The sequence below is a fragment of the Halichoerus grypus genome, chromosome 7, assembly GCF_964656455.1.
Source record: "Halichoerus grypus chromosome 7, mHalGry1.hap1.1, whole genome shotgun sequence".
NCBI classification, from domain to species: domain Eukaryota; kingdom Metazoa; phylum Chordata; class Mammalia; order Carnivora; family Phocidae; genus Halichoerus; species Halichoerus grypus.
Genome location: NC_135718.1, coordinates 9,327,804 through 9,339,958, shown reverse-complemented (window position 1 = coordinate 9,339,958; position 12,155 = coordinate 9,327,804). Strand labels below are relative to the sequence as shown.

At 43.3% G+C, this 12,155-nt stretch overlaps 1 protein-coding gene across 1 annotated transcript in view; it reads left to right on the top strand.

Annotated features, from left to right (window-relative positions):
• DMBT1 (deleted in malignant brain tumors 1) overlaps positions 1-12,155 on the top strand; it is a 76,384-nt gene that overhangs the window by 13,962 nt on the left and 50,267 nt on the right. Inside the window, exons 4-7 of the mRNA XM_078077023.1 lie at positions 1,075-1,104; positions 6,139-6,168; positions 9,846-9,893; positions 11,594-11,632. Coding sequence (XP_077933149.1) covers positions 11,611-11,632 — 22 coding nt within the window. The 5' untranslated portion in view covers positions 1,075-1,104; positions 6,139-6,168; positions 9,846-9,893; positions 11,594-11,610. The remainder of the gene's footprint in view (positions 1-1,074; positions 1,105-6,138; positions 6,169-9,845; positions 9,894-11,593; positions 11,633-12,155) is intronic.

Sequence of the window (12,155 nt, the reverse complement as noted above, 5' to 3'; positions counted from 1 at the left end):
GGAGATAATGCGTATTACGTGGCTCAGGGCAGAGTAATAATAGCCATGTCCCCTGTTCTACAAACTGATTTCTCCATCAGGAAAATGGAAATTATAGTAGTACCTTGGCCAACTTATTTTACCTCTAAGTGCTTCAGTTTACTTCTCTGTAAGAGGAGGGAACCCTACGGTTATGGGTTGCCATGAGGACCAAAGGGGACAATGTGGGTGAAACACTTAAGACAGTGAGTATTGGAAATTGTGTGATCATGGTCATCACCATGATTCTTATTGCTGCGATAGCTAACACCTGTTGTTATGTTGAAAACGTGCCAGTCAGTCTGATACACATTTGATCTACATTTCTCATTTAATTTTCCCAAGAGCCCTTTCAGGGTCAGTAAGTCTCAGTAAATGACCACATCTGTCATTTTATGGGAAAGGAAAGGCATTTTCATCTCCTATTGCCTTTGTCAACACAAAGTCACTTGACTGTTTTTTGTACCAAATTGTTGCCAATCCATGCTTTTAGTGATTTCAGTTAGTTGAGAACTGGGAAGTCAAAGCTCTCAATCTCAACTGCTCATGCCCATTCAACTCCTCATGCCCATTCCTACAAACTGGCTGGGCTAAATTTTCTCAAAGAAATAAGAAAAGTAATGGGTCCCCATTTGTACCAAATTAGGTACAAGCCTAATTTGCTTTTCTACAGTGCTGAAATGTCAATTTCTATTGTAATGAAATAAAGACATATCTGCAGCAATAAATACACAGAAACAAATGCATCAGTAATTAAAGAGTATTTCATTGAATTTATTCTTAAGATATAATAAGCCACTTTTTTAATCACCATATTTCTTGGGACTAGTTTAGCATTTGGTTTTCCACATACCAGAGACTCAAGAAATCTTTATCAATTTGAATTAAGTTTCAAAGACAGATTACAGATCTGTTGATGTTGATCCACATGCTATTGTTGTATCTCTACTTTAATGTCAACCAGAAAAAAAGCAATGGTTCAAAGGTGGATTTCTTGGTCAGGATCCCTGTGGATGAAACACACACGTGTCTAATTTTTCTTTTATTCTTTTATAGCTTCCCAATCAGATCCTGTCACAACAACTGGTGAGTACTTTAAAAACAATATCCTGAATTTGATTTAAAATCTATTTATTATCCTATGCAGTTATTTATATCTTAAGCATAAACACTGCCTTTAGTGAATGGTATGAAGTCTGCACAAAAACATGATTTGTGTTCTTTATATAAATACAAAGGCAGTAGAAACTTCTTTCAATTATAGAATAAATGGACCTTGTAGTTACCTTGTTATGTTCTTCTTCAATTGTATTTTGCCTTTGCCTCAAACTTCCATGTACATCAGAATCAATGAGGGTATTTTTTTGAATGCAGGTCCTTGGGATTTATCTTCCTCTCCTTCAGAGACCCTGATTTGGAGGGTCTGGGTTGAGGCCCAGGAATCTGAATTTTTATATAACTGAAAATATGGACCACACTTTGAGCAACCATGCTGCATGGCCCAGTACTGAATCAAGTTTTTTGTGTTTATAATGTAATTATGGAATCACAACTTTGCTAAGAATTTCCAAAGAAAGTGACAGAGATATGTATATATTTTTTAAGTGCTCTTTTTACTTATTTTTTCTTAACGTCTATATTTTGCTTAATGTCAAGTGAATTTAGGTTTGTAGCATTTTCCCAAATGGTTCATGGCTACATCATAAGTCTGACTTGTAGATATAAAGGCTTTTCCATGAGTACATTGCTAACACTGAACTTTTGCACACCTTGCAAAATGGCCTCAATGTCCTTGCTACCTCATTTGACAAGAACCAGCCCTACCAGGACCCTTCTGTGCAGGAGACTACAGTGTGGGCTCTCTCTGTATTGTTTCAGGGGAATGTGTTCCCTGCTTTCAGGGACTTATGGTCTAATGGCAAGATAGACAGTAATCAACTAATATATAGTTACAATTACAGCTGTGGTAAGTGCTGGAGAAAGAGGTACATGGCATGAGAGATGTGACCAAGATATGAGAAAGAGAGTAGCCCCATGAAAGACATAGGTGAACTGAGGTCTAGAGCTGGTGCAGGAATTAGGCAGACAGAGCAAAGAGGAAGAGTGTTTTTCTATTCTTCACTGGCACTGCTGTCAGGAATGGAACTGATAGGGACTCACGTTGACTCTAGCTACCCTGCCCCAGCCTTCAGATACTCCCCTCCTCCATGCTTAGCTATGCTAATACTTTATCTAGCCAGGGTAGTGCCCTGATGGGAGGTTATCTCTAGGTCCTATTTTCCAAACTGTGGCCTTGACACATTTTTCAAAGCTCTAGGGAAAAAAGAAAGACTTCTGATTAATGGAGTTTTTGAAGTGTTGCCTGCCCTTGGTGGTAGAATGTCATTTGTCTTTTGGGGCAAATGGGTGAAGAGCTACAGCTGGACCTGGTTCTTGTTTGCCTTCTAAATTCTTGTCTAAATCTAGATGGAGTTGGTGGAGGCAAATCCAGAGATGTGTCCATGAGCAAATCTCTGGGAAGCGCATCATTTGGTCATATCTTGAACTGATACATTAAACAATGAACAATCTAGCACGATCTCTGCTTTGTGGCTTCCTATGCCTCTGTACCAACACCTTAGGATGGCCATTTGCTTGGCAACAGTGAGACTCCGTGAAGAGGACTCATACAGGGCTCCCATCCACAACATCCTTAACTCCACTGAGACAAATGCAGACTATATGGCAGAGAAGATGGTACCTGAAAGGATGAAATAATCTGGGTGCTTGTGACAGATATAAGATGAAAGTCCTAAAGATGAAAACCACAATAATCAAAAGCATTCTTATCCTGGAGTTGTGCTGTATGCACAAAAACAATGTTGAATCTCAGTCAAAGCTACTGGGTGACTTCATATTGAAAACCCATTTTGGTGGGTTTATGGAAGGTCAGTTGGCACGGACCACTTTCCTTGCAAGAACCACAAGGAAAGGGTTGGTGGCAGGCGGTGACTATGACAAAAGGCAGAGCAGGATGATAGCTGAGAACACTGACAGTAGAGCAGGAGGCTGCATGTCCTTGGATGCACTTGTTCAATGTCTGTGCCTCACTGTCCTTGTCTATAAGTGGGGATGACTGGGTTGGGGTAAAGATGAACTGAGATAGTGCATGTAAATAGTAAAACATGGTATTGTCATCAACCATGAAAATGTAATCATTTTTATTAAATGTTCGTTTAAGGTCCAGGGCACTTTCCAGAGTGCCATTGGAGTCACCACACAATCTCCTTAGGCTTCTCTTCTAGAGTAACTGGAGTGGCCTACCCAGTAGATATGGCTAGTTTGATGATGCCTTGTTTGGTTTAATACTCAAGCTCTTCTTCAATTTTCTCCCCACTAAAGCAATAATGTATACAATGTGCAAAGGTACACAATAGATACTCTGGGAGATTTGGGGCAATGGCTGAGCCTAGATGGGAGGGGACCAGCTCCCTTGGAAAGTGACCAGGTCTTTGGGGAAATATCTTGCGAGATCTTTTTGTGGCTTTTCCTTGGTTGAACCATTCTGATGTCTCAACTGTCTTGAGACATCATTCCCAAAATGACAGCTGACATCATCTACAACTATGTGGTTGATTGATGGAATTTGAAAGCAAGTTGGTCCCAATAAATTTGTGAAAAGAGTCTGTTCAAACTGTGTGGACACAGCACAACCAGAGATAACTCCAACGTTCTGTTTGGGGGTTTTATGCCTGAGTATTGTTGGTACTTTGGAGCTCAGAGCTTCTGGGTTAGATGTAGATTCTGACATCGACCACCATGTGACTAAGCAACATACCTGGAACCAGACAATGGGAGTTGTGTGGTGTCATTGGTACTGTGTTTAAATGTCCAAGTTTTGAATGAAGGACTCTCTCAGGCAAGTCTGTCAGTGTGTTCTTGAGTGTGGGAGCAGGGATAGTATGTCAGAAATGAGGTGGGGATGTTCTGGTGCACACATTTCCTAGGTTTGTGGCCTGTGTTGAAAGAATGTTCTAGCTGCCTATTTCTGTTTCAAATTGCTTCTTCATCCTCAGGACTGTGCAGCCACATGGTTTCACCTGCCTTCTTACTGGGCCATCAAGAACATAAAGCAGGGCAGCTGGAGAAGTCCATTGTGGACCCCACATTCAAGGTGTTGAGACAAATGGTGTAGTTCTCTGGCATCAAGGCCCCTCACTGGCCTCTTGGTTTTGCTAGAGAGATTCCAATCTCTGAACCTCTGACTGCTGTTCCTGGCAGCACTCACATTTACAAGGAATCTGAGAAGTTTATCGAATGCCTTAACTTTCTTTATACCAAGAAGTAAGAAAAACGGGATCATGAAAGCAACCTCATTGGAATTTTTAATAAGAATTTAAACATAGCAGATCTCCTTTTATCAAGTAGATTTTGGTATATAAGCATTAGAAAAAATAAAAGTGAACCATCATATGTCCTTTTAGCAAAATGAGATGGTCTGAATTCTTGCTGCAAAATATCACCAAATGAAATCCTTTCCATTGAAGTGGGTGAGAGCACTATATTTTATTTATTTTTTTAGAGAGGGTGGAGAGAAAAAGAGAGAGAGAGAGAGGAGGGGCAGAGGGAGAGGGAGAGAGAGAATCTTAAGCGGGCTCCATGCCCACCTTGGAGCCTGATGTGGGGCTCAGTCTCACGACCCTGAGATGATGACCTGAGCTGAAATCAAAAGTCCGATGCTTAATCAACTAAGCCACCCAGACACCCCGAGAGCACTATATTTTATTTTTGTACTTAGAATTATATTACTGACTCCTTGATTTTTGAATTTGAGGAAATTCATCTAGTATATCATCATTTGAAGGCCCAGAGTCTAAGATTTCAATTGTACAAGCAATTTCACCATTATTGTTAGCATCTAGGGGGCTACTATCTATCTCTTTACATTCCTCTTCTGATTCATCTAGTTATTGTGAAACATCTTCAATGTCAATCTTCTTCTCTTTGTCATTGGTAATAGACAATGAAAACTTCTAAATTTTTAACTACATTCAATGAAAGCTAAAAGCATCTTACAAAGACAGTGTCTCCAATCTTTTAAAAAAATACCTTCTTGAAAGGTAATGCAGTATTTGGGGCACTGAAGAATGATGACCTATCTTACCACTTCATCTTTCTTCTAGATAATGCCACCATTCTCTCATTGTCTTATTATATAACTCTTTTTTATGATAGTTAATAATTAACGAGTAATGATGAACCAATTCCTTGAATGATGAAATAGCAAAATGTTTCAAGCTATAGGAAAAAATGAGATCACGGAGAGCCCGTAATGTATTTTGGATTTATAAAATGATCCAATGAATCCATATAGTGACTATAAGAAAGAATGACTTTTATTCTATTTTCTTTTCACAAATAAATATTCCTTTTGTTCTTTGGAAGACCTCTTAAAACATGTAAAAGTCATGAAATATCAGTCCTCACAAATAGAGTAAAGCCTGCTGAAAAAAGAAACTCAAGAACTAAAATTGAGTCTGATGGACCTTGAAGGTGTCCTAAGGGTTAACTTGAAGTGGAGGGGCTTAGAGAGCTTTAGAGTGGCCTCAATGATAAAGACCCAGGGTCCTCTAGATGTTGGTTTTGTTCAAAATAGATTAAAAATTTCTCAGGGTATGGATCAGAAGGCACAGGATATCTGACGACAAAATGTATACTTATTTAGGGGGCCTCTGAGTGGCTATTCCAAGTGCTAACTCCACTCAAATTTCAAACTGGAGGGACCATTCAACTGGCATCCAGAATCCTTGACAGCTAGTCAGAACTGCCTTTTCTTTTCCAGCCCTTCTTCTGAGCACAGATTACATCCTGTAACTATAAACTATAAGCGTTATGGGGCAGGGTGAAGAAACATGTACTTTATTACATCTAAAATTATTCAACACCCCACATCCAATCCACTTGAAATCTATTGCAAAATCCAGAACACTTTGCAAGAATGCTGGAGGCACACAGACCCAAGAGTTAGCCACAGTGCCCGCTGGCATGAACGTAAGGTGATGCTCAAGCCAATTTCTGTAACTGTAGATCATTTACAAACGGTGGAACCTCCATTCCAAGATGAATTTGGTTTCTTCCTAGGTCTGGGGAGTTCCCCGACTACAGACTATGGTAAGACCTTTTTTATTTACTTGTCTTCCTAGAGTTTTGCTTACTGGCTGGGTCAGCCAGTTGTTCTGCTGCTGTTGGCTTGTTGAGGCTGAGTACAGCCTGCCTTTTAGAAAGCAGGGATGGGAAGAAAGGGGTCAGGGGATGCTGAGACCCTAGGCATGTATCAGATGCACACTCAGCCAGTCTCATCTGTCATTCTCCTTCCTTCTTCTCTCTGCCTCTCAGTCATTTGTTACATGGGATTAGCTTCAGCTTGGTGTCAGGAGAGATGGGTGACAAAAAGCCAGTGCCTCTTCTTACTGCTAGTGACAGTTACCTTGAAGATAGCTAACATCCCACAAGCACTTGTTATGTACCCTGGACAAAATTATTTTCATATACCAAATGAGTTAATGTATAAAAAAATCATTTAAAATACTGCTTGGTGCATAATAAGTGCTCAACTAATGTACACAATATGCGCTATTATCATGAAATCTTTCCAACATTTTGAGGTAAGTGGTATTATTACCCCCAAGTTGCAGATGGGGAAACTGTGGCATAGTTAGGTCACTTGTCAACAGTTATATGTCCCAGGTCACATGGTGGCTAAGTGTCTGGGCAGAAATTTGAACCAAGAACAGGCACCTTTGCCTCTGTCCACTATTCCTACTAAATCTATCCATCTCTCCCCAACCTCTGAGTGAATGCACACACTTTGCACTGAATTTGATATGTCAGAGTCCTTGATGTGCTCACTTAGGACAGCGGACCCTGCCGTGGAGTTCTTGGCTCTGTTGAGGCCAATCCCTGCCCTTTCAGAGCATGCTCTGAGAGTCCAGAAGTGGCCTGGGAGGGGCTCTAGTGGAGCTTTCTGGTGATTGACACCCAGCAAAGGGCAGGCTGAGGCAGGGAGACTGAGAGCTCTTCTGCAGGGGCATTCACAGGAGTGACCAAAGAGGGCAGCAGGAAGGGCTGTGGAGGTCCTTGGGAACACCCTAGAAACAGCCCAATTGGCTTTTCCTCACTCTTTCCCTGAACTCTTCCCTTACAACAACCACAGAAACCATCTGCCCCCTGATCTTACATCCTATTCCAACCTCTCTGGTCACTGCCTGACCACAGATTTCTCATAAACTCAAACTAACCACTGAAAAGCCATACCTAGGACTCAGGTCCTGCTATCATGATGTTGGACTGGATCTCTCAGGAGCTGCTCCCTGTTTTCTTTGCAAAATCAGTGCAGGTGGTTTAGCAGGATCATGTCAGGCTGGAACATGTTGCTCATTATGGTGGCATTCAGGCTTTGTCAGCCCTCACAAGAGGCTTGAAAGGTGAGTTGAAGCCCACTCTTGGATGAATGCCACCTGAGACTTGACCCTGATGGCAGTGGAGAGTACATTGAGGCCTTTTGAGCAGGGAAGTGAGTTGAATATATCCACATTTTATAAAGATAAAACTTGGGACATTCTAGGGGAGACAGATAAATCCTGTCAGCATAGGAGTAGGCACAGAGTAACCACTCCATAAAGGCTTGTTGAATCTATCAATGTAGATGGATTAGAGAGGGAAGGGCCAGGGCAGGGAGATCCATAGGCAGGCCCCTGGAGTAGGCCAGATTCAAGAGAAGAAAGGTCTAACCTAGCAAAATGGCGGTGAGAATAAAAGGAAAGACAACCTTGTTGATAAGTTGGATATAAGAGGTACAGAAGGGGAGGAATCAAATATAACAACCAGATTTCCAACACAGTTCTTGTGGAGCACGGCTTGATTCAAGTGGAAGAAAGAGACTGTGTTGGGTTTGGGATGGTGGGATGGATATCCAGGAGGCCACTGCAAATGTTGGTCTAGAGCCTGGCTGGGTTTGTAAGGGCTGATCAGCACTGGAGATGTGGGTTTTGGGGTCTTCCTCCTAGAAAGCTCTCAGAGTACATGAGGTCTTTCAGGAGGAAGACAGCAGGAGAAGAGAGCTAAGACAGTGCTTGGTAAAGCAGCGAAACATAAGGTGTGGGAGAGGAGAAAACAGGTGAAGGAGATGGGCAGTGGTTAGAGGAAGGAGGAGAACAGGGGTGTTGGTGAGTAAAAGCCAGGGAGGCAGAGAGAGTGGACGAGGGCTTTCCACTGTGTCAATGCAGGTTTGCCTCTGAGGCTGGTGAATGGAAGTGACCGGTGTCAGGGTCGTGTGGAGGTCCTGTACCAAGGCTACTGGGGCACCGTGTGTGACGACGACTGGGACACCCAGGATGCAGATGTCGTCTGTCGGCAGCTCGGGTGTGGCCTTGCAGTGTCGGCACCAGGAGGGGCCCACTTTGGTCAGGGCTCAGGGAACATTCTCTTGGGCTTTGTATACTGCTCAGGATGGGAGCCCTACCTGTCGAGCTGCTCCCACAGTGGGTGGTACAACCACGAATGTGGCCACAGGGAAGACGCCGGAGTTGTGTGCTCAGGTAGAGATGACCTCACCTCACCTGTGCCACTCGGACGAGAGGGGCTCCTGCTGACCTCTACATCACTTTGCATGGGCATAGTGCTTTGCGTCTTACATGCTTTACTCTAGGTCATGTCTTATTTGATGTTAGAGGGCAGGTCCCTTTTCAGATAAATGGAGGCTCAGAGAGGGCAAGTAGCTTGCCTGGAGTCCTAAAGCTGGGAAGTGGTGGAGGTGGGTTTCAATCTCAGCCTCCTCCAGAGTTTGCCAATGTAATCACCCAGTGGTATTGTTCTGATGATGCCTGCCCTGGGGTGACAAAATACCCTCCTATGTGGCATTTTCTCCTCCTTTTACAGTCAGGAGAGAAGGATCAGAGGCTTCTGGTCCTTAAAACTTAAATATATACCAAAATCAAGCAGAGAAGTAACCAGTATGTTCTCTTTATTGGGGATTAAATGACCAGCTAAAGATATTTACACCCGCAGTGGAAGAGAGAAATTCTCCCTGACTCAACCTAGCAAAACCCAATGCTGAGTTTCTCCTTTGTTTAGAGAGGGATGGTAGGTGTTCAAGTACCAAGACTTCTTTTAATCCACAAAGAAACTCTGAGGATAACAATCATTGTGTCCCCCAAAGGGGGTTTCCTGGCTAAATTGTCCATCTTTAGAGTAACCTCTGGCATTTGTTATGTGGATTGGTTTGTGCACATGCCACCATGCATGGGATGTGACCCTGATAATCCAACTATCACATGAGAATGGCTTCCCCTAGAGAGTATGGCTCTCCAAGCAATCACTTTGGAGTAGGTTTAATTTAGCATTTGGGGATGCATCTTTGAAAACTGCCTTTCTTCTTAGTTGGGGCCACCTTCTCAGGAATATCTCAGCAATGGTAGGTATTTGTCATTTGAGGGTGTGGGTAAGCTCCAGAAATAAGTAGTTGGTATTTGAAATGTGATCTTGTTGATCAGGTGGGGCTGTTAATCAATGGAGTGATTTTTTGGTTGGAGGCTGAGGAAGCAGAGGGGTGGGAGGTTGATGGCAGGAGCAAAGAACATCTCTGATGTCATTTCAGTATTGAATAAGGGCTGGCAAAATGACAGAGAGATGAATTCTGTCTTGTAAGTAAGAAACACAACCTTTTAGCAGTAGGTAGGGTTTCCAGGTCTCTGCATCCAGCCCTTGTTTCAGAGCTGAGGAAGCAGAAGGCTGGCTCTTCTCAAATGAGGGACAACATTGAGTGACCTCTTTTTTTCTCCCCTCTGTAGCTTCTTCGTCTCCCACAGAGGCATCCCTGGCAACAATTGAGGCAGAAGGTAACATTTTTTATGTGGGATCCCTATGGGCTCATTACCTGTACCCATAAGGTCATCTCTGATCCAGAAGAGGTGCAAAAGGTATAAGAGATAGGGGTGCTCAGTTCCCAAGAGGGAACTTCTGAATAAGGCCTCAGGCCTAAATGGGTAAACCTTCCATGGACCATGTCCCTGAGTTTGGGGAGGGATCAACCTGCACAGGTACTTCCAAGGAGTTCCAAGGTGGAGCCTGGTGTCCAGTCTCCAGGGGGGTCCTGTTGCTCATGCTCAGTGCCTACCCTTGTGGTCCTCACCACTGCGTGCTGATGCCTGGCCAGGCTGGGGTGCCGGGTCTCTGGCTGCAGGGCCTGGAAAGGCAGGAGCAAACCTGATGGGGCAGCATACTTGCCTGCCTTTGCCCTTTCCTGAGCCCATATCAGGCCACCTTGGTTTCTTCTCAATACGAGGAGCCATGGTCCTTCAGCTTATGGACATCAGAGGTCCCATGCACCTCCCCTGGGGGCATCTCCAATGAGAGAGCTGGGAGGTAGTCAATAGAGCTCGAGTTCTTTGCAACCTGAGCTTTGGGAAGGAAAGTCACTGCCTATATCCCATGGGAAACTTTGACCCTAGGACAAGAGAAGGATAACCTCCCCATGAAGGCCCCTGACCAGAAGTCAGCATGGATCAGTTGGGAATCTTAATGGTACACATGTCACGCATTTCCGTTCCTCAGATGTTATGATTTCCTGTCCCTAAAGCCCATGGGGTAAGGTTTGACTTTACCACTTTCTCTTCCACAGATGTCACTAGAGCTGAGGTTGAGACTGACTTTATTATAATTTAGCTATATCTCTTCCCAAGATTCTTATTTGCAGCACCTATAAGAGGAGAGCCCTGCTATGTATTAGGAGTAACAGCTACCTGACAAGTTCTTTGGTACAACTAGTCCATCCAGGGTGCAAGCGACGGGCTCAGGGGCTTGCTATCTGACTATGACACAGGACTGCAGATAGGACTTACCTAGAGCTACTCTTGTCAGAACCTCGACTGTGGGGTAGAGGTGGGGGTCACATTTCCTCTAGATCAAAAAAGACCTCATGTAGAAACCCAATAGGGATTTCAGAAATGCAATGAATGCTCTGGTGGCAGTGGACTAAGAGGAGCTCTCAGGTCTTCTTTCTTAAAGCCCCAGCACCCAGTAGGCTCTTGCTGGGGACTGGGGCAAGCACCACAGTTTCTTGAAGCAATTTGAAAATCATAGGTTTAAAGCTACAATCTTACTTAATGGGTAAACATAGAAACATTATCACTAAAGTAAAAAGGCAAGAATGGCCTTCAGGCTGCTGTCATTTAACAGTACACTAGAGATACTAACCAATACAATTAAACAAGAGAAATCAATTGGAAGCATAAGGATTAGAAAAGTTATTTTTGCATCTATCCGTGGAGCTCTGCATAAGTCACATGTGGGATGGTCAGAATCAAGGTCAGTAGGTTGATAAAGAGATATTCCCCCCAAAATAGCCTTGTAGAATGAAAGAATTTGAAGCTAGACAGGTTTGTTCCCTTTTCCAAAGTCACATAGCAAGATAAAATCCAGGTCAGAAAACATATTCTTAGCAGATTCTAATTTAATTTGAGTCCTTGATTCTCCTCAGAGAGGACCTAACTATACATTTTCTGTATTTTTCCCCTCCTTCTACAATCTGTCTATGCAGACAGCACTACAGAGAATATGATGGCTACTAGTGCAATAGGTAATGAATAATTTTATTTGGTTCTCTCTCCGTAGGTAATGATGGAACTGTATACATGGATTTCACACTTATTCAGGAAGATTTCTAGGGGATGGGGTGAGAGGGTGTTGTATGCAAATAGAAAAAAGGAAGATCCCATGTGGCCCTGACAAAAACAGTTTCCAAACACTGCCTTCCATGATGTCTAACTCTGGTCTCTGCATTTGTTGACATATCCAGCCATCACCTGGATCCCCACCTCTGCAACTTCAACATAACCGATAAATAAATATTTCATTCCAACCTCACAGGATCATTCTCAGTTTCTAGAAAGAGTTTGGGTTTGGAAGGGACAGGTGTCTTTCCTTATCTTTGTCCCTGTGTGTGTGTGTGTACAGTTAGGGGATAGAGAGAGAACTCTCTGAATATCAGACCCTGGGTCTGATCTTAGAGGGTGGCCTGCTGACTCCATTGGGATCCTGGGCTTATGTTCAGGAAAGGTCCTCACCCAGGTGCTCAGTGTAAGCCCTGGAGGCCTCTCAAG